The sequence below is a fragment of the Thermobia domestica genome, chromosome 14, assembly GCF_964235325.1.
Source record: "Thermobia domestica chromosome 14, izTheDome1.hap1.1, whole genome shotgun sequence".
NCBI lineage: Eukaryota > Metazoa > Arthropoda > Insecta > Zygentoma > Lepismatidae > Thermobia > Thermobia domestica.
The window spans coordinates 174784314-174807810 of NC_137467.1; the positions used below are offsets into that span (position 1 = coordinate 174784314).

Sequence of the window (23497 nt, forward strand, 5' to 3'; positions counted from 1 at the left end):
CACTTTGGGCCTCCCTAGAACGACCCTGTGTAAACGTAGAGATCTGAAAAATCCGATAAATACTACTCGGTGGACTAAATGTGTGTACCAAATTTTAAGCTTCTATCTTGAATAATAAGGACGGGAAAATATTTGGAGGAATCCATGGCACACTCGATATCTGTTATCTCACTTCTGTTGCAGTCAACAACACACGGAACCTATCCAATGTATGTCAAATTTCTCCTGACATTCACTGCCATCTACCAGAAAAATCGCAAAGTTCTATCACTGGGAATAACTGCGCTCCAACCTCAGTCCCGCTTGCAGTTGGGCATGCCTTATACTGTTATCCATATCTCCACATCTTACTGCGCTTTCGTGCTGACGATATGTAACAACTTCAGAAATTTGTAAGAACTTCACCATAACTTCAATGGTTCCACTTCTTTACCCTTCACCTTTGCATATCCTGAATCTTCTTCGTCAAAGATTCTCCTTCTTAAGGTCTTCACCGTATACAATGAACCATCTTCATTCACTTTATGCACTGTATTCAATTTCTACATAAAGCAGAATGTGTGCAACATATTACATATCAATTTCTCTTTTTTTCTACGTATAAACCCGAGTTGGACGTAACAACACCATGTACTTCGATTATTCAAATACTGGTCTATTAGAATATTATTACTAATTTATTGTGTAAATTTATGAAATTGTCCATCTGTCACTACTTACTTTATGGGTGAATACTTGCATACCAGGCTCGTCTTTCATTAATGTATTTTCGGGTACATACGCATCTCACAGGTAAGAAGACTTTATATTTTTATTATTTAACACTATTCTATTAAAATATTAACACAAATTTCTTCTGTATATTTTAGAAATCTGTGGATCCGTATAACCAATTTGCATTAATTTAATCTGTATGACGTGGATATCGTCGTTTTCCTCGATTTTTGTAAAAGTTTGAGGGTTTACATCCATCCATATCATTTTGTGATGCTATCGATTGGCGTATGTCTCACTTTTGGATATTTTTCTGTTAACCCTTTAAGGATTTATGGTATATTTTCATACCATGGCGTAGTATTGTCTTTGACTGCTTATTTAGTTTCTATAAAAATATATAAGCCAGTTTTTATTGGTCAAGTCAAGGATAGACCAAACAACACCCTAGATGCGTTTTGAATCCGGATGTTCAACTTGGCGTCATGCGGGGACGGAAAAGCGTGACCTCTGTTTTTTCTTAAGTCAAAATTTAAAAAAAAATCACGCTTTTAGTTTTCAAGGTATCAGATTGAAACGTTGGAAACGAATTGTGTGCACCTTTAGGTAATTATCAAATGTTTTTGAGATCCCTACGTGAAACCAGGGCCAGGACTGAGAGGCGCAAGTTTTCTGAGGGAGTGTTTTTTTTTTTTTTTAGAAAAATTCTATTTTTTTGAATTTTCCTATACAGGTGTATATTACGAACATGTGAGTGGTGCGATTTGAAAGTGCTTTGTTACACTGAAGAAATTGGCGTTTGAACCATGACTCTAGGTGAAACAGTAATGACATAGTTCATTTTTGAAATGTTTATACATCTTTATATGAAAAACTGTGACACCTTCAGACTTTCAAAAAATTCTCAAGTTTTCAAGATACAAGATTGAACTTTTGCACATGTACGTACCGTATATTTCTGAAAAAATCTTAGGTCCCTACGTGAATTCTGGCCCGTGGTAGAGGGGCGCAAAAGCTTAAAAAAAAATTCGACAAATCTTCCAGTTATCCCGATTTTCCCGTTTTTGTTATACAATACGTCAAGCGAGTGGTACCGTTGGAAAGTGTGCTCCACCCTGAAAGTAACAAGGCATGTACCGTGATCCTACGATAAATTGTAAGAAAATAGTGGTCTAAAATTTATCTCAAAAGTGGAAATCCTAAAAGCGTTAAACGCTCATTATATTTTCGATATGTTTTTGTTTTTGATTTCAGGTTGATCTATTTGTAGCAGATTTGATACCTTTGTCAATTGCAGCCATAGTTCTTCATCTTACAGTTGAGGCTCCTTTTATTAAAGTAGCTGATATTATTACTAGAAAAGGTAAGTTCCTTCAACATTGAACAACCCAAATAAATTTATGATTTTTTTTGAGAATTCAAATATTTAATCATTTCTGCAATTCATAATTTTCTATTAACCTTCTGATTCATGGCCAATTATTTGTAAACCATGCATCTATTTTGCTTTACAGTGCACACACATTTGACGTAAAAGTATATTAAAGTTTTCTCCACCTTTTAAGTTTATGCTTTACACTGTTAAATTTCCAGAATGAAAGCAAGTGAACCATCTTTTAGCTTTTGCTTTTGATAAACGTATCTTACTCATAAACAGCACAAATTTCTGCATGACCCTCCGCAGTAGGTTGTGCCTATATCAAAATAAATGTCCAAATTTTGTGTCATTTTGAGGAACATTTACTTACTTTCACGGTGTAATACCTTAAATTGGATTGTGAGAATTCCAAGATTTTTTGCTGATCCACTGGCTGTAACTGTCACCTCTCAAATGACGTATGGTCTGATACACCGCTACTTAAAAACCATAGATTTCAATCACTGTCATTTAAGCAAACGTTTCAACACTTTCTCTATTACCTTATAACATTTTTAGAGTATTTTTGCTACTTTTCAATATACATATTAACTGTTCTTGTTTGTTTTCCAGATTGCTCTAAGAATGAACAGCCAAAAGAATCAATTACGAATGGACATTTAGGTATGCTAAATTTAAGTAAGATCACAAACGATTTATGTGCAGTGTTAGTGGATCTTTAGATTCGAAATTTGCAGAATTTGCAGTGTCATTTTCTATTGTTCGCAAACAGTGTGCGAATTGAAAAATTTTCCCAGGGGGGGATGAATTTCACCCTTATGCGCACCCAGTATTCCCCCCATATATATATATATATATATATATATATATATATATATATATATATATATATATATATATATATATATACTAACAAGTACAAAACAGTTGAGATGTGAGATCTTTCATAAATTTTCACTCAAAGTTACGCAAAGTAAGAATTCTTGTCTTTATGTCCATTTAAAAATACTCCAGAGGGGGAAAAAGTTATCCCTGCCAGGGATAAAATTTTTCTTCTCCAGGGTGGGAAAGATTTTTGTCAGGGGGGGAAATCCCTGGCATCCCCCCCGCCAATTCGCACCCTGTTCGCAAAATATCTACAAATTATTCCAGTGTATGATTGTCTTCAATAATAGATTATTATTTAGTTTCTTTGAGATTGTTATCCTAAAAGATCTAGGTCCAGCAATGAAATAAATATTTCGGTACCTCTATATAAACGAAAAAGATATCTTGTCTGAGTAATCAAAGGCCTCAAAACTGCATAAACCAGAAACTTAAAATTATAACATAAAGTATTTATAACATAAAATGCCACTAAGACAGAACGTCTGGAAATTCTGTTTTTCTGTTCCAGTACAGGAATAAAGTAACCCATGGAACCTAACGTTACGTTACTGAATCGATTTCAGAAAACTGTTTCTCATTTTCTATTACCATTTTCATTCTGTTGAGATCAATGAAAAAACCAGAAGTGGTTGTGGATTTCTAGTATTTGCGATTTTACCAGACAAGGCTTTTGAAAATATTTAGGTGAGGTTCAGTGATAGATTGTCCAAGTGTGCTGCCAGAAGAACATAGCGTCTTCTGGACAGTACTCACAGAAATTTCGAGAAATGTGTAATAGAGTTTATACTTTCTTCCTACTGGCAGAACGTTTGTGTCCTACCAACAGGACAAACACATATGAAGACCGTTCTCCTACTAACAGTTCTCTCAGAAGAGAAAATTCCTGAACGCTTAATTATTACGGATGTATTAAGAGGATGGTAAGTTAATTCATTCCAGAAATCGCTTCTCCGTGTCTCTTTCCATTCTCTTTCTGCTGCTCAAGAGAGGGCAGGATATTGAAACCTGCGAACTACTCGTTCGCAAGAAGCGCCAGGTGAAGATGGCGTCAAACTGAAAAATGAATTAGATGTTTTAAATTTGAATATTTATTAGAGAAAATGATGAAAAATTTTCCAAATAGCTTGAAATAAAAACTGTACACACTACGATACAGAAAAAAATACATCAAAAGGACATAAAGTCGAATCTTTGCATGATTATCCGTAAAACACCTATTTACAATTGAAATAGACACGTAAATCAATTGACGCCAACATCACACACAACTGATGCTAGTTTGAGGAAAATTTCCCGTGGCGCATGCAGATTTATGAAAGTTTTTTAAGGAGAGAAAAGGGCGATTTTACTAATATGAGATAAAATGTAGGGAAATTTAGCATTTCAATAGACGTTATATTAAGAACTACTTCAATACGACTAAAGACAGTGGCATTATTTCTACAATCCTACCATATGTACAAAGTACAAATATAACCGATTCTTCATTCCTTCCCAACAACCCTTCCGGGACCTTGCTAAAGAATATCATTACCCAATATGTCTTTGAAATGGGAATGGATCAGCAAACAAAAAAGTCAACTGCATGTGTTGCTTATGGATTGGGTGGCATTATCACAATAAAAATAAATGTCATCAAGGGTCCTCCGTGTTGTCATAAACAGTGTCCCTCATAATGCTTCGGTTCAATGACCACAGCTAAGGGTTATCAGCGTAAAAGAAATGCACATTAACGCGAATAGTGTTATTGACCTTCTTATACACAAGGTTCATAACACTCCAATTTCTGTATTTCTCGGAGATGGTGGAGCAATCATTTTTGCCATCTTTGGCCAATTTCAGATGGATTGACCCTATAGCAATATACTCTATGATTTTTCACAACTAAGCAAACTGTAAGATGAAATTCCTGCATATTAAAGTGGAATGTTCTATAAAAGAATCATAACTCATTGTTCCTATTTCTATCAGTACTTTTGCCACAGACTCAGAGCTACAAGACTTATAGAACTGGAAATTAGAGATTTCATTCTTTTTTACTCTCAGACTAAAAGACTTTTGATCTTGCTAAAATTGTTATTTTTTAAATACAAGTCCCCTTTCACGGTCTAATTCTGGCTACTGGGGTTTCGAGGTAATCGGTACCGGAAAGTGTAAAATGTTTCGACTCTCAAATCTCGATAGTTTCTTAAAAAGATTCACATTTTAAGTTGTTTCTCTCCGTTATAAAAACTTTTCTGTTTGACTCTATTCATGGTGAAATACATATTTAATATTATTTAAAAATGAATGTTTATTTTTAAATATAAAAATCATTACATTTCAGTAGAATGCATAAAAATAGGAAAGGAATGAAAATGTTGTTTATTTATTGAGACGTGAAAACTGAATGTGAATAATTAGTGTGTATCACCCACACTCTTGTGTGCCAGAATTTGAAGACATGGGACACGTGTGATTACTTATCCTGCTTTCTAAGGATGGGCATAGGAAAGTTGGAGCAAGTTGAAACTTGTCTTGAATCGCAAAATGTTCTTCAACTGAAGTCGAGTCCATTTAAAACGAAGCAAATTCTATGTGCAGTTCTAAATTTTCTGGAAACAAAACATAAGAGCGTGAGGCACAGGAATCGTACAAGACTTTAGTGTCCACTGCACTGCAATTATAGCAATAATAATAATAATAATAATAATAATAATAATAATAATAATAATAATAATAATAATAATAATAATAATAATAATAATAATAATAATATATTACGAATATATAGACGATGCTTAAAACATTCATTAAGTCAGTTTCTTCAAATGAGTACGAAACTTGGTGCTCAAATAAAATACTCAAATTCCACGAGAACTATAATTCTCCGACACACATCTAGGATAATGGTAACAGTATAACATGCGAATTTGTTTCCGTGTGGTTCGCTAGCAAATTCGGTAGTTCATTGGTCGCACTAATCCGAAATACATTTTAATAAACCCACTAGGCAGTGTAGCTCATACTTTCCGTTCCAGACTACTAATGCAAACTGAAGAAAATAAGAAAGAATGAAAAAAACGAAAAAGAAATGAATAAAAATTATTGAGTGCTATTGTACTGCTAAATTTCTATCAGAAACACCCTATATTAAAAGTCCAAATTGTATCATAAGGAAAAGTTACAAATATTCAAAACGAAAATTGGATGTTCTTAGTGATGTAGCAGATGTTGCATGTTTCAAATTTCAAATGTGAATAAAATACATTGAATTATAGAATAGAAAGAAATTTTGTGTAAAACTAATATAAACAAAATCTTGTTTTGAAATTACCAAAGAGGGGGACGTTTTCCAGTTATCTTCGAAGATATATTTGTTCCGAATATCAAGTGTCGATTTCATCTATTGCGGATATAACGTTGTAATTCGCACGGATAGAATGAACACGCTAGAGCCCAATCGGGTCATCGCGTCAGTCGGATGATGTGGTTTACCTTTCTGACCACCTCCGGGTCGAGGATTCAAACCCGTAGTGAACGAGTGATTCGATTGAGACTAGGTAACCCGGAAAATAAAAAATGATATTTTACTTATTTGCTTGCGTTTGAACAATACTTCTTTCATAGGTGACCTGAACTTGATATGTGCATAATGTTTATTCACAGAACACGAAAATCTTGATGCCGAAGTTCACAGATAATTAAATTTTTCAGACCGGGTAGACGTTATTTTTGCTCGGTTTTAACTCTCGAACACACACACGCACATAAAGCGACGAAAAGACAAAAGAAACTATGGCTATCGTAAAAAAAATCTACTTCATAATTTTAACGGATTTACACGTTTCATGGCCCACAGATAGAGTTTTCTTGACATTTGTCCCTACGTACACTCGCCTAGAATCCATACTGATTGCGGGAGTTTATACATATTTCATACATTAACGTTTCATTAATAACTTGAGAACATGGGAGACCTCATTTGTCCTGAAATAATGTTTGAGAGTTAGTTGATTCTCTGGGGGTTTTCGGACGATTTTCTCAAAAATGATTCAGGCAGTTTTATTCATATTTTATAAATAAATATTTCATCTTTATCCTCACAGAATGGCATAACATATTTGCCCTGAAAAATGTAGAGGAATAGTTTATTGTTGGAGGTGAACTTATATGGACGATTTTCTCAAATATCACACATGATCTCATACTTTGTACACTGAAAGGAAATGTATGTGGCGTACGTAAAAACATACGTTACAGTGCAATTCCTGTATTTTTTGGAGTTAACGAACAGCACCATATAAATGAAAAGGTATTTTATACTCACTTTCCGTATGAATGTTTCAAGTGAACGTACTTTCCGTGCGAACGAAACAATTGTGTATAGGCGGTCAGGATCTCACATACAGATACGCGTATGTAACATATAGCTGAGGTATTTAACACACATGTATGCATTATTATATGGAAGGCTGTTAGATGTGAGACATCCTTCAACGGCACAATGTAACATCTAAGGGGGGAATGTGTGTAGCACATGAATGACTTATGCTTTGTACTGATTTCTGTAGTAAGCAAGAGGACTGCATATATCTGTACAATATACTGCTGTCCGGATAACGGATTTTTCTCAGTGTAAATATATATTTCACTAATTATCTGACAATATGGCATAACTTGTTTATCCCGAAAAGGTATACAAGGGAAATTTGTATTTGGCGATGAGTTTTTCCGAATGATTTTGTCGAAAAAAAAGAACGATTTAAGCGAGTTTGTTTATGTTTCATAACGAAATACTTTATTAGTAACGTGACAGTATGGCGTAATTAATTTGTTTTCAGAAATGTACGAGGAGTAGTTTACTTTTGGGGTGTTTTTTCGGACAATGTTATCAAGAACGACTAAAATGATTTTGTTCATATTTCATTAATAACCTGATAATATGATGCTACCTACCGTTTCCCTTGGGCGCTGGCTTCCGAAGAACTGCCTAAGAAAACAGCTGATAACAATTCTGGTCCAGGCTCATACTCTGTTCAGGCGCAAATTGATAATATTGAAATATAACAAGTTATTTGACATGAGCAACGTTGGCGCTTTGGAGACTCAGGTTGTATTATACTTACTTTTGTGTACGCACACGTGTACATGTACGTAACTGGCAAGCCGACTGCTCGCAGGGATTCATACACAAATGAATGAAGACGATAGTATCTCCTTAGATGAATTCCTATTTATTAAATATGCATGTATGTGGATACGGAGTAAAATGAGAGATATATATTAACAACACACAATTTTCACTTTGCAGAGCTTAAACGCTCAAACAGAAGAAGTTGCGCTGACGCAATCAAATAAACGAAATAATGAAAAATGGAACACTTAACATTGCATAGTAAACGTAGATATGCGCACACTGTATAAAAACACTAGAAACATAGCCCTTGTATTTGATATCACTTGCACTATAAACTTATGATTCGCACTGAAATGAGACTTTCACTGCGTAATTAGGACAAGGGGACTGTAGAAAAACAGGAAGCACTAATTGATGAAGTTTCTTGACTCCAAAGAAATGCTACATCCCCAGAAGATGGTCGTTCACTTTTTAGCTTTACACCCAAAGTAAGATTCTTCTTACATATTTAAGTATTCACCACACTCCTTTATATTAATACAACGACAAAACGTTCTTCCTAATTATTCGTTCCTTCTTCCTACGACGACTTGGGCTCACTCTCCGCTTCTACTAACGCTTGGGAACAACCCGTTCGCTATACGTAGGGTTGGTAGTGCGTTGTACAAAATAATAAAGAAATATCAAAGTTTTCTGAATTCATACACAATGCAAATATGACGACGGTATAATGGAGAAAACTGGCAACATCTATTTCGGTCCCGTGGGAACGAAACTTGGAAGTAATAGTTAAAAAAAGTGTTGCAGTCTGAACTAGTAGATTCTTTCCATGACTATTGGATTTTTATACACTACTATGATACATAAAACAGTTCAGTGGAAAGGAGCGAACGTTGGTAATTGTGTGAATGACTCATTTCACCTACGACTCCTGCAAGCCATGGAACGAAGGATGACGTAATATGAGTACATGGGAACATGACAAACGACGAAAGTTCGTTCACACACAATATCAACTTCGTGTCCAAAAATATTCCCAATTTTAATAAATGTTGTTGTGGAGAAAATATATATGGAACAGTCATAGTAACGAAAACTATAAGTTGGTAACTATTTTTAGGGAAAGAAAAAAATGAGTCTGCCGCTACGAAGCACTTTGTCCAGACGAAAGCGTTGTTTTGAAAAACAACAAGTTCTTTGTTCCATCGTAAGAAACGATAAGAGCAACTGAAGAACACCTGCAGACAAAAAAAGAGTTGAAGTTCTCATCAAAAGAAAAATAGCTTTTCTTTTCTATGCGTAAAATAATGATTTCGTTGCATGAATAGAAGTTAAAAAAGAAATACACTGTTCGTCCAAAAACGTAGTTTTGTGGCCGGGCTGACGGTCACAATGACATAACTCATTTGTTCTAGAAATGTACGAGGAAGAGTTTATTCTTAGGATGAGTTTTTCCGGACAATTTTCTGTAGAGCAACTCAAGTGATATGTTTCCTATTTCATAATTAAGTACTATTTCGTTCATAATTAGATAAGGACATGTCTTGAAAAATCTACTAGGATAGTTTATTCTCTGCGAGAAATACGATGGTAGTTTATTTGAGGGGTACGTTTTTTCAGACTACTTTCTCGGAAACAACTCAGGTAAATTTTTGATAGTTCATAAATAAATATTTCATAAATCACTTTTATCAGAATATTTAGAACGGTTAGTTTTCTCTTGTCGGTGAGTTCTTTAGAGCTTTGTAAACTATTTTCGTACTATTTTATAAACAAATATTTCACTAATTAGCCTAACATACGACATACATAATTACTCAAGGAAAACTTACAAAGGATAATTCTGTTTTGAGTGTGGATTTCTTTGGGCGAAATTTACCAAAACCGACTTATAATTCGGATCATATTTTACAAGAAGTCGTTTGTTAATAGCTGCATCATAATATGATTTAGTTTAAGGAATTGGAGTGAAATGGTTTAGTGAGTTGGTCCGTACCTTTTATTTTATATTAATTTGTCTATCAATATAAATTTATATCATTCTTTTATTGCTTTTGTTTGTTTCAGATGATTCCAGTCATAAAGAGACAAACTTGTCAGCTTCAAATGGACACGTAGGTACGATAACTTTATATAAATCATTCATCACACAGCTATGAATGTTATTTCCTTTCCACACCAATTGATAGACTAGCATAGACTTTGAATAATTTAGGTGAAACTTTTCTGATTGCAAGAATGTTTTGATAAAATTGAAAACAGAATATTTTTCGATATTTGTAGTACTGCATGAGAAAATTGGGAAAGTCTCAGTTTAAGAATATGTGTTTTAGGAAGCGGCAATTGTCTTTAATTTACCAAATTTGTTTCATTTCTGCTTTGATAGAAGTCAACTTCAAACATGACAAATTCAAATTTGACTCTGTAAGATTCATATTTAATGAGAATGGCAATTGAAATATGACCTCTTAAGATATTACACACTATTTTTTGACAACAGGAAAAGTTCAATAAGTTCAAATATCACTATACAAGATATTCGTAAGGTTTTTTGTCTTTTGATAAAACTCTTAGTTGTTAAAGTAAGTATTTAAAACTTCCCCCTATATCTTTGTACACCATTGCTAGCTTGTGTTAATGACTTCATGACCTGTAAAGTGATAATTATCCAACACATCCCTCGGCAGGTCTGTAATTTCAATGAATTTGGTAAAACCCATCGAATGTGATGGATCGTCAGCTTGTCTGTGCGAGTGATCCATTAATGGCCTGTGAGTCACAGGACTTGGTAGCACATTAAGGCTTGTAGGCCTACATAAATTCCTTATTTACTCAAAATAGTGGGTTTGATGCGCCGAACTGTTAATATGATCTCAACAAGTACGATACCAGTTTCCTTTCAGAAATCCTGTATATTTTACCTTATATTTCTCTTCCTGTACACGTGATTGTGTATTGAAATAATGCACTGAACGATGGCCCCATGTTGTAATTATGACGTAAAAGGTAGTAGTTACATTGAGAGGAACCTGTATTTTTCTTGATCTGCGAATATTTATATGGATCTCGAAGTCTGCGAAATCTCCGAATCTTTGAAAGTCATGTGATCTTGAGAAATATGAATATGATTCAAGACGCTCAGTTAACACTAAAACCTATACTATCACATTTGTTGAAATGTTGGTACAGTTAACTCGAACACGCAAGTAGTACTTCCAGGGACACATTAGGCAGTATTTATAAGTGAATTAAAGTAATTTCTTTCGTATACTTTTATTTTTTTAAATTTTAAGCTTATGGATTAATAATAATAATAATAATAATAATAATAATAATAATAATAATAATAATAATAATAATAATAATAATAATAATAATAATAATAATAATAATAATAATAATAGAGTTGAGTTTTCCCATTCAAAAATGTAGAAACAGTCAATTTGTCTGACAAAGAACTTGTTGACAAGAAACAAAATTACAGAAACTGGGAGTGGTTAGCAACCATATGAAGAAGGTAATGTGGGTTCCATTGACTGTTTGTTGGCGTAAACACTCTTAGTTCTAAGATGACGAACAGATATCCTTTCGTGTCAATTCTCATCCTGCTGTCACGTTTTTCGACAACAAGGAGCGGAATTGATGAATTTACACAATGTGTTCCAGATACCACAATTACACACATCTTATGGTTGAAACAATAAGAACTATGTTTAGCGAGAACGATAAGTCCAAACGGGACTTCATAAGATGTGTATAGGGTTATTCTAAAAGCGCGCCGGTTTTGGATCGTCTGGCAAATTTTTGTTTCTCGGTTGCCGATATTGTTTGCATTGTTACTCTACCCACAAACATTGCGATTGTCGCCTTAGTCTGAATTTCTCGCATTTCTTCAATCTGTGTCTAGCCATGGAGCAGTTTGCTATAGCCCAACGTCTGCCAAATGTGAAAACTTTTTATCTGAACGGATCGCCTCATTTCGCGTAATGCTGTCCATTAATGACCTACGAGGTCATGCGACTTAACTACTTTTGACGTTTTCCTTTGAGGTACTCTTAATTCATTGGTATATGTCAATAAACTAGGGATGGGCAAAACCGGTTTTTATAAAAACCGAAAACCGGTTTCTATAAAAACCGAAAACCGGTTTCTATAAAAACCGAAACCAGAAAAACCGACATTTTGGTTTTCTCCAATACCGGTTCGGTTTTACACCGAAACCGGTTTCGGTGAAAACTTTTCGAAAACACATAAGACTATTTCTGTGGAAATGGATTCGGTTTCCGGAGAACAACGAAACACCATTGTGGTCAGAAATAGAACAAATTAAAAAAAACGAATCGGTTTTGAAGAAAACCGAAACCGGATCAGGTGAAAACCCGAACCGGTTTTGGAGAAAACCGAAGCGGTTTTGAAGAAAACCGAAATCGTTTTTTTGAAAATTTTCAAAAAACCGGTTTCGGTTTTTCTAAAAACCGAAAACCGAAAAACCGTTTTTTTGCCCACCACTACAATAAACCCCGTTCCACCCGTGAATTAAAGGAGGAAATTGGACCAGTCGTAGGCGAAATCCAAGTGGGAACTTATCAGGCACTCATAGAAAATTTCACGAACAGAGTTATTGCATGCCAGCGCAGTAGAGGGGGTCATATTTCCGACGTCATTCTCCATACCAGAAATCGGAATGGGTGATGAACATGTTTATGCATTTTGTTTGTGTGTTTTCGAAAAATAAAATAAAATTCATAATTTGATGTAACAGAAGCGGCACACTTTTTGAATAACCCTATATTTAACTAACTACAACTGTAAGTTCAAACATGAGTCCGTAAGATAAGTATTTAACGAGAGCAGTCAGTTTAATTATGTGTCTGTATGATCCGTAGTTAACGAGAACAGTGAATTCAAATATGACTACAATGTATTTAAGAAACACGGCAAGTTCAAATTTGAGTTGAGTTGATTTTAGTTTAGCGCCCCTTTCAGCAGCGAGGCTTTATGAGACGTGGACCTACTGATTAACGTGGAATCCAAACCACATGAGCTTCCGCCGGGACTCGAACCTGGGTCTCTCACTCCAAAGGCGCGTACGCTAACCGCTTAGCCACTAGGAGCTCTAAGTTCAAATTTGAATCCATCATATAAGCGTTGGGCGAAAATGGTACATTCAGATATGACTCCATTGAGAACGGCAAGTTCAAATGTAATATGAATTAATGAGAACAGAAACTTCAAACATGAATCCACAAGAACAGTAATAAACGAGAATGATATTTTCAAATCTGACTCTATAAAATGCGTATGATACGTTAAACGAAAAGAGCAAGTTCAAACATTACTCTAAAGAATGTGTATTTTACGAGAACGGAAAAGTTAAGATGTAAGTTCAGAAAGCACATATTTAAAGAGAACAGCAAGTTCAAACTTGGCTACACATATGTAACCCAAAGGGCAAGTTCAAACATGACAACACATGATATATATTTAACCCAAACGACAAGTTCAAATAAAGTATAAATGAACAAAAAAGTCAAGTTTAAACATGAGTTCGTAACAAAAATATTAAAGTAGAACAATAAATCCAAATGTGACTCCATGAGGTACGTTGTATTTACAAGAATGGCAAGTCCAAACATGACTCCATAAGATTCCCATTTGACGAGAACAGCAAGTTCAAGCATGACTTATTTTGATTCTTAAAACGTATTTAACGAGAAAGATAAGTTTAAACAAAGCTCTAGAAAATACGAATTTCACGAAAACGGCGAATTTAAATATGACTTTGTAAGATAAATACATTGTATTCAAAGAGAATGACTAGTACAAAAACCACTTCAAAAGATACGAACAATATAATTAAGAAACGGCGAATTCAAACATGACTCCTCCACACCATCATCATCATGGATATTCTGTCACTATTGGCAGGTCATTTGCTGCAACTGAGAAGCTTCCATGCTCCACGGTCTTCGCTAACCTCTCTGTCTCCACGTACGATTTTTCTGTTTTTATATCGTCCATTAACTGTAGTCTCCTTCTCCCCTTCCTCCTCTTTCCTGCCACCATACCTTCTAGCACATCGCTCGTGATAGTTCTTTCTTAGCCAATGTGACAACTAGTTTCTCTTTCTCTTCTTAAAAATGTCTAAAATTGTTCTTTTCCCCCCAACCATTTCTAGCACCCTCTCATTCGTTTTCCCCTTGACCCAGCTATTTCTCTCCATTCTTCTTCACACCCACATTTCGAAAGCTTCCAGTCGTTTTTTATCATTTCTGGGTAGTGTCCATGTTTCTGTGTCACACAGTACAATACTCCATACGAAGCATTCTATGAGTCTTTTCTCAACTCATTATTCAATGTCCCATAAAATAGTGTTTTCTTCCTCCTAAAGGCTTCTTTTGCCATTTCTGTTCCTATCCTTGCTTTTTGTTCACTTTCACACATCAAAACATCACAAATAATACTACCCATGTATTGAAACCTAGTCACATGTTCTATTTTCCGTCCTCCTACTTCTATATTTGACACTGATGTCCTTCGTTCGAATCACCATGGGTTTTGTCTTTCTAACGTTTATTTTCATTCCATATTCTTTAAACCCCTTTTTCAAGTTTTCTAACTTTTCATGGACTCCACAAGATAGTATTTAATGAGAACTATAAGTTAAAAAGAAAGAGTTCATAAGAGAAGTATTTAAGGGGAACTAAAAGTAGAACATGAGGACATAAGATACGTATTTAACGAGAAAATGTTAAATTTAAATATGATCTCATAAGATACGTATAATGCATTTATCTTGAACAACAAGTTTTAAGAAGACTCAGTAAGATAAATTTCTAACGAGAATCGCAAATTTAAATATGTCTTTTGAGTACGACAAGTTCAAGCATGATTCCATTAGCCGGTACCATATATTTAAATCTATAAACTTAAAGAAAATTTCATAAACTTAGTATTTAACAAAAACTGCCGTATTTCTACATGTAAACGTCTAACTGCAACCAAGGTATGTCTCATTTTAAGTGCATTCCTTTGGACTGAATCATAACTCTACCTATATAGGATGGAGTAAAGTAATAAATTGTAAATTGAAGCCTGTCCAAATAAAATGCGATATGCGATACTAACACATATATTTATTATTTTTAAATTTGAAATTTCAGTGTTCAAGTGTCTAACTACATGTTTTTCTTTTGTTTACAGAAAATGGGATATCAGAAGAGAAGTCCAGAAAGTGCAAGTTAACTTGATACAAGATCATCTTTAAAATTAAGTAGAAGTAATTATTTAGTTTTGTGTTAATTAATAATTTTGTTATGTATGCGTCTTATAGAATCATTTTCTTTATATTGAAAATTTAAGTTATGAGGTGGGAATGTAACTGAAAAGCATAAATAAATTACAAGCTTAATAGATGTCTTGTTTGAGTGTTCTACCCATAAGCTGATTTACCTAACACAGGTAGGCTAGACTGCTAGAACAGTAGAGCAGCAATACAACATTTGTGACTCTATTTACACTTTAAAAGAACGCTGATTCTGATGGATTAATAACAGCACGTGTGCATAAAACTGAATTATTATGCTTTAATAATACAAATATTTTTTAGACGTTTCAAATAACTTTGCGAAATATAAAGATTATTTATAGTCTATGAAAGGAATTTATCTAATCACATTTGACCTTATGTTTTGTCGTAAGAAATAAAGTTGCTTTCACAATGGAAGCAATAGATGTGGTTGTTAAATATATTTTTTTTTACCTAGTTACACCGACTAACTCATCATTTGCTATTTCTTTGCTGACACCGCACATACCTAATACTTAGAGGTTATAAAGGGTTCAAAAGAAACAGCAAATTGTTACTGTTTATTAATGAAACAGATATTACGGACTGATACCAAAGAAACTTGATGTCTTTATCTGGATTCTTGTTACTTACAAATGCAGGAGATCGAGATTGTCTGCTTGGTAAAATTATTAAAAATTACGAAATTACGTAAATCTCCAACACGAGATCAAAATTAGTGATGGGCACCAAAACCTGTTTCGATTTTCTATCAAAAATCGGTATAGGTTTTCTATCAAACAGGTTTCGGTTTGAAAAATCGGTCCGGTTTCCTACCGAAACATTCCTGCTCCTTGATTAATCTGTATGGAAATAAGCACTTCATGAACCGATACTGTCTACGACAAAATGCACACTGGTTTAAGTGCAAACCAAAATTCTTTTCAAGTAAACTAATTTGACGAAGACTGAAACCATTTTTTGAATGAAGGCTGAGCTGGTTTTAAAATTAAAATAGGTTTTTAGAGGTAACCAAAATCGATTATGAACCAAACTCGATTATATATATATATATAATGTATATATCTATACATCCAACAATTTTGTCCATCTGTGATCAATATCAACCCAGCCTCGATAAAATTTCAATTTGGAAAACATCAAAATCATTACGTAAGTTATTATTTATACAATAGATTTGTGAACAGAAATATGAGAAACATATGACGGAATATTAGACGTTATTGATAGTATATATATAAATACTCCTGAATGCCATTCTGAGCAAGTCTTTCTTAAAAAAGGTGCAGAAGCGGTACAGAAATAAGGTAACTTTTTGATAAATTACTTCAAATTTCAATACTTTACTGTTAAATTTAACGCCAACATTTTTGTCACATTCTTGAGACTTTTTTGTACTACATCCGATGCATACCTCGAGCGTCAAAGCACGTGTTTAAACCATCCTTCTAAGAAATAAACTCATAGCCAGTTTGATTACTATAATCAAAATTTGATTTTTAAGGTTATGTGTCAAAACAATATGGTAGCTTCAGTAAAATGCTTATTTACATTGTAGTAACATACTGTAAGTTGAAATTTGTGAAGTTTATTTCAATAAATCCTATGAAATTTTGGTATTACAAAAACAGTTTCGGAAAGACCAAATATAGCTTATAAATAATATATTGTAATTAAAAAACACGAATAACAAGGATATTTTAACAGAAATTATTCATCAAGATTTTTAAGCAAAACGTGAGAAAATAGTATGTACGCGTAATATTCGTTAGTGATGTCTGAACATTTGCCTGAAAATTTAGAGATTTAATTTCATCATCTTCGGATCTAGGATTTAACAGTGAAAATGTTAGAACTTTGAAATTGCATTCTGAGAAAACTAATTGGATTGGCAAGATTATACTGTCAGAGCTCGTGTAGCAGTCTTTGCTAAATGAGTATGAAGAAATACACATTTCAACAATGCATAAAAATTATACGAACTTATTACATTACTCTGGACTTATTGCATGAAACATTTTCCGAACGCATTCTGTCAAGAAATGGTAATGTGAATTGGTTGTATAGATCATGTGATCTCTACCACTTGAACTATTTTTTTCTGAATGGTAATGTGAACTGGTTGCCCAGATTATGTAATCTCTACCACTTGAAATATTTTCTCTGAAGTTAATTGAAGTCTCAAATTTATGATAGTAAAGGAAGAACGAACAATTCCTAAACTGAAAGGGAATAAAATAAATGCAAAATTGCGAATTTACCACTCAATATATGTGCAAAAGCGGACCTTACGAATCCTAGCTATCCACGGGACTAGAGATGGTCTTTGGAACTATATTATCTTGAAAATATAATTCCATTGATTACTTTTCCAATCAACCTATATAGGCAGTGGCGTATTTACGATTTTGTTTCCGGAGGGGCTTTGCTAACTTTCGGGGGGGCTTTGCCTGAAAATGTGAAAATTCTGCAAGATATTTCATACATTTGACTATAGTAAGTAATATTTCTGGGGGATTAAGCCCGGAAGCCCCCCCCCTAAATACGCAACTATATACAGGGTGTATGAAAAGGACTTTACGACTTTCAAAATTCATATTGATTTATTTATTTAGCTTACAGACATGGTTTTAGTGACACTTTGTAGCAAAATACATCAAGCTTTTTACCTTATATGTAAAGAGGTTTAATGTGTCTTCCATTGGTGATGCAGCGTACATTTCATCTGAAGTCTCACTTGCTCTACAACGTCTACGGACGTACGGGGAGAACCTGAAGATTTGTTGTGTCTTACCGAACATCCAGTTTCAATAAAACACTTATGCCACTTATAAATAGTACGCGTACTGGGAGACTGTTTATCATACTTTCTACGGAAATTACATTGTACACTTGTCACAGACTTGGTTTCTTCAAGCCCAAACTGACAGCTAGCACGCTCGGAACCAGTCAAGGTGCCGCTATCGCTTGCGGTAGCTTGTTTCTAAACTAGCGTACTACGTGATTCAAAACTTGATGTATTTTGCTACAAAATTACACCAAAACCATGTCTGTAAGGTAAATGAAAAAATCAATATGAGTTTTCAAATTGTAAAGTTCTCGTTGATACACCTTGTATTAAATCACCATATGTGGTTTATGTTCTATCTAACTTTTAAGTTCTGACGTTCTTAATTCTATTTAGTTGTAGTCTAACAATGTTGGCTTTCTGTTATTTTTCTCCTAATATAAATGTTTGTAGCAAGGAATAACAAACTCTTTCTTATTATTTGGGCGGTGTTAATCAAGAACCAATTAAACTACAATTTTTTTTAAAAAATCAGTTAATCCTGCTGGAGAGTGATGGAATATATAAAGAACATATTAAAAATTCCGGATAACACGTTTGCGACCTGACTGCTGTCTGTGAAAATAAATGCCAATTCACATACGATAATCTACCTACTTTGTCACAATAAAATTTAGATTAATACAATTCCTTGTGTGACAATAATCTAACCCAATCTAATCGAAACCTAAACCGTGTGTTTCTAGGTTGTATGTGTGCTAAACTAGCCAAATCTAAATTTAACCTACAACCTAAACTAACAGAAACTTAACTTAAACTAATCGAACCTTACTTTAAAATATTTGTATGTTACAAATAATAGCTTACTTAGGTTTCAGAAGAGAATATCAATTTAATTTCTTGAAATATTGAAATATATTAAATCAGAATTCTTTTCCAAAATCAATTACATACAAAAAATCTTTTATTATCTAACATACACAGTCGATTGCATAACTCAATTTTTCAAATTATTCTACACGAGTTCAGTGAATATATCGTGTACCGCATAATTAATGTTATTTGTTGATGTTTCCATTTCTCAGTTTCATCAATACCAAGCAATAGAATCTTTTCACTAAGTGATACCAAAACTCAAATTACAAAAAATATAATTACAATCATTTGCCCAACCCCGTAAAATATTGAAATTTTATAGTAAAAATCATACAGAAGTAGAAAAAGGTAAGCAATTTCAGAAGTATTCTTTATCATTATACTTAAGTTATGGATTTGACGACTAATTATCACAAAATTTCACTCCTTTCTGTAAGTAATACAAAATTATTATTATTTGTACTCAAAACTTAATATCATATACTTAGTTGCTATAAGCTAAAAAAAAACTTACGAAGAAACGAGTTAATCTTAATATTAGGTGAATCATTGAAGTGAAACGAAAAGCTGATAAATTCTATGAAAATCTAGTACACAGTACTTACCAAACTTAAATCTCATATTCGCTACGTAACTCGAATTGAACTTAACGCTTTATGTACCCTACATGTGAGCTACTCTTCATCTACAATAATTGTTACGTTATATACCATAGATGTGTGATATTCCGTTGTATTATCATAATTGTAGATATGAACATTATAATTGTTCTCACATGCATCAAATATATGCAACATATCATTTCATTATACTTATTGGTATGGAAATGGCTGATAAATCGATAATGAAATCAAATCCACAATATTGATAATATAGGAGAAAACACATAAATTTGAAAAAAAAATAACAATTGGAACTGATATCAATAGAGAGCGTAATTAGTCTTATTAGTTGAAACGTTTTAGTATGTAGACTAGAAGTTACAGTTATCGGATGTATGATAACTGTATATTATCTTAATTAACAATTTCTATCTTCATCTTTTACTTGTACTCTTATCATATATTAACCTTATTTTCCCTAATAACTCCTGACCGATCACATCAATAGCTAGAGCATGGAGCAAAAATGACAAAACTTTTTCTCTACGACAGATATTGATCACTGTTTGATATGGTATGATTTAAGGCACTCACTCATCACACAATGTAAACGTTGTCGAAAGCTCCTATTGATCTCGGAGATAAACATTGACAGTTTCAGAATTCATTAAAAAAATGGTAAGATAACCATATTAAAGTCCTTTTATATTTTAGCAGAATAAGAATGGATTACACAATCTTTTATAGGTATATCACAATATCTTTACTAAAGGGCGTCACTAATGTTATGAAATTACATTTATTTACAATCTCAAAAAGAAATGAAATGAAAACTTTAAGTTTTACGTCCCACGGTTATGCCGGTTAGGCTAAAGGAGACGGTGATGATGAGAGATGAGTGAAATGGTGGAATGAAGAAAGTGGGAGGAAACGGGAGAACCCCGAGAAAACCCACGAGCACGGTGTTTGTCCACCACAAAGTCCACACGGCGCGAGCTGGGATCGAACCAGGGACCCCAAGCACCGGAGGTGAACGCTCTACCACTGAGCCACCACGCCCCCAATCTAAAAAAGAAAAAGTAGAATTATAAACAGCACAAAACACACAATAAGTGGTTAGTGAAAAATTTCCCCGAATAGGGAAGTGTTATGAAATTACATTTATTAATCGCAAAATAGGAAAAGTTTAATTTCTGTATTGCAATAATCTCCCCAAAGAGACACTTTCCTCTCATATTCAAGAAAAAAATACCAGAACACAAAAAGTATATACAAACGAAAGTATATAGCTGGTCTATTCTGAAAGAAACCAGCCAGCCTCTTTCCAATAAGCCTACGTATTGTGCTAGAGTTAATTTAATATTGAGTTTAACGTCCCGTTCAGCAGCGAGGTTATATGAGACGTGGACCTACTGATTAACGTTGGATCCGAACCATATTAGCTCACGCCGGGAATCGAACCCGGGTCTTCCATGCAACAGGCGCGTACGCTAACCGGTTAACCACGAAGGAACTCCGTACTGTGCTAGAGATTACGGTTTTACCCACTGTAGTGTATATAAACAGCACCTTGGATAACTCAAGGAATAGATTAGTCGCGGTCGACGATCATACTACGTCGAAACTACAGAACGTAACTTGAGGATACTCTTAAAATTTTTGTATCAGCTGACTGATCAACTTCCAGTCAAATCTCTACCTCAAAAAGGTACACTCATGTCCAAAATGATTGTCGCATATCTATAACTGTCTTCTTGTAAGAATATATTCTGATAATGATGTTGTAGGGTACTTTTAATACTATGTGTATAATCGGGAAATGTATATTTGTGGTAAATTTCATAGGAAAAGAATTATAAATACTAAAATTAGAATGAGTAAAACAAAATGTTGTTAAATAGATAAGAAAGTTTTATTTTCGTTTTATTGTTCTTATTTACTGCTCTTTTGACATGAAATTTGTCACATACATGTCTGCCGTTTATGCACATACTTACGTTATAAGAAATACCGGGCGAATTCATTATGAAATTATATCCCTACAACAACATATTTATAGATATGCGACAATAGTTTTACACATGAGTGTATGTGCACAAGTACAATTACATCATATAAAGTTCAGTGTAAGCTCAAATTTGCGAATCAAGGGATGAAGACAGTGTGCGTGTCTGAATTATAGAACAACAGTTTATAAAAATCGAGAATCCTCATGGCGTCATGATTTCTTTCTATTTTCACGAATTGATTACTGCTTGTACTCGGAGCTAGTTGTTGACTGTTATGTTAGCGTGGTACAAGCAACAGTCTTAGTCAACCGTTACGGTTTACATTCTTTTGCATGCATTTCCCAGGGTTTACTTGGTTAAGGTGGATAACTAGGTGTTCTTGTTGCTATGCTAAATAGTGGCTTGAATAGTGTGGCGTTGCCAGATAGTGTCGAATGTTTACTGATGCTAGATAATAAAGGAAGTAATCATGGAATTCTGCTTGGATACTTACTAGAGAAGTTAGTCTTCGACCCTTACAGCAATTCCACTTCTCGAACTGCAACGCTAAAATCCAGGAATTTTCTTATTGTGACTACCACAGTAAACTTACAAATTTGGCAACAACGCATTATGGCGTTCTGCGCAAGTTTTGTACCAAAATCTATTTCCTTAAATGTAAATTAATATTTAAATAAAATATGAATTATAACACCAAAAACGGTCAAACAATATATCTATTTCGTAGTAAGATCGTTACTTTAAAATATTTTACACATAGATATAAATATTTCATAAAACTGAGCACTTCTAGTAAGATCTAACAGCAGGTGTCATCTTGTGTGCTCATTATAAAACTAAATAAGTTTTTTTTCTCTTATTTGTTACCTTTTTCGATATCACAATACATAACCAAATCAATCAGTGTCTTGTGTTGTAGCTGAAACATGACTTTATCTTATAGTATAGTATTTATAATATGAAACGTTTCATTGTGCAGTGGTTAAGGCAATGAACTAAAATATGTACTGACTTCCGGGTGGTGATCCACCTTAACATCCTCTGGGATTATCAAAACTTTGAAAGAATATATAACTGTGATGTCATCTGACATCAGCACTGTGGCGATCATTGGTGCTTAGCCGTCTGCAAGGAAGGAACGAATGCGATAAGCTTTATTGATCCAGAGAAAAGTCAAGATCATTTTACAAGGGAAAATATTGTTATTGATCTACATGATTTCCTGAGGAATTGTCATCAAAAGAAAATAGGGCAATATATGCCTGTGCATATGCTCATTTTCGTGATATAGTTCCTTGAAATAATAATGACTATTTATCAAAATGCGGACATGGTTGAAGACATACCTGAACTTCGTGCTTTGTTAACATACGACATATCTGTAAATAATTTCCTAATATCTAAGCTCAAGGGATTGATTCACATTGAATAACATTCTTTTCATCACACAAATGCTCTTGAATGAAACATATGCAGACAGCTTCTTAAAAATCTATAAAATATACCAGAGATTCATAATTACTTCAGAGATACTTCTTTTTTTATTTTTCAGGCAAGGTGCGGACTAAACATTTTTACACTTTTGTATCTGCATGGTAATAGCGGGTGAGATGTAGATAGCAATAATAACACAAATTTAATTATATTACAAAACTTTATTTGTGATATAAACATACAAAATAGAATACATAGATATAAAGAGGCCATTACATTATTTACATCACATATAAGCTTAAGTTATGGGATCAAAATAATGAGACGACCCTTAGGGGTTCGCGGACAACCAACTGGGAAAGACTTATATACATTGTTCT

At 33.8% G+C, this 23497-nt stretch overlaps 1 protein-coding gene across 1 annotated transcript in view; it reads left to right on the top strand.

The window, feature by feature from the left end:
* The window catches only part of LOC145670751 (nose resistant to fluoxetine protein 6-like), a 41641-nt gene extending 26189 nt beyond the window's left edge, over positions 1-15452 (top strand). The window contains exons 5-8 of the mRNA XM_081739520.1: positions 1969-2077; positions 2705-2755; positions 10167-10217; positions 15303-15452. Of these exons, the coding sequence (XP_081595646.1) occupies positions 1969-2077; positions 2705-2755; positions 10167-10217; positions 15303-15349 (258 nt within the window). The 3' untranslated portion in view covers positions 15350-15452. The remainder of the gene's footprint in view (positions 1-1968; positions 2078-2704; positions 2756-10166; positions 10218-15302) is intronic.
* Positions 15453-23497: the final 8045 nt, after the last annotated feature.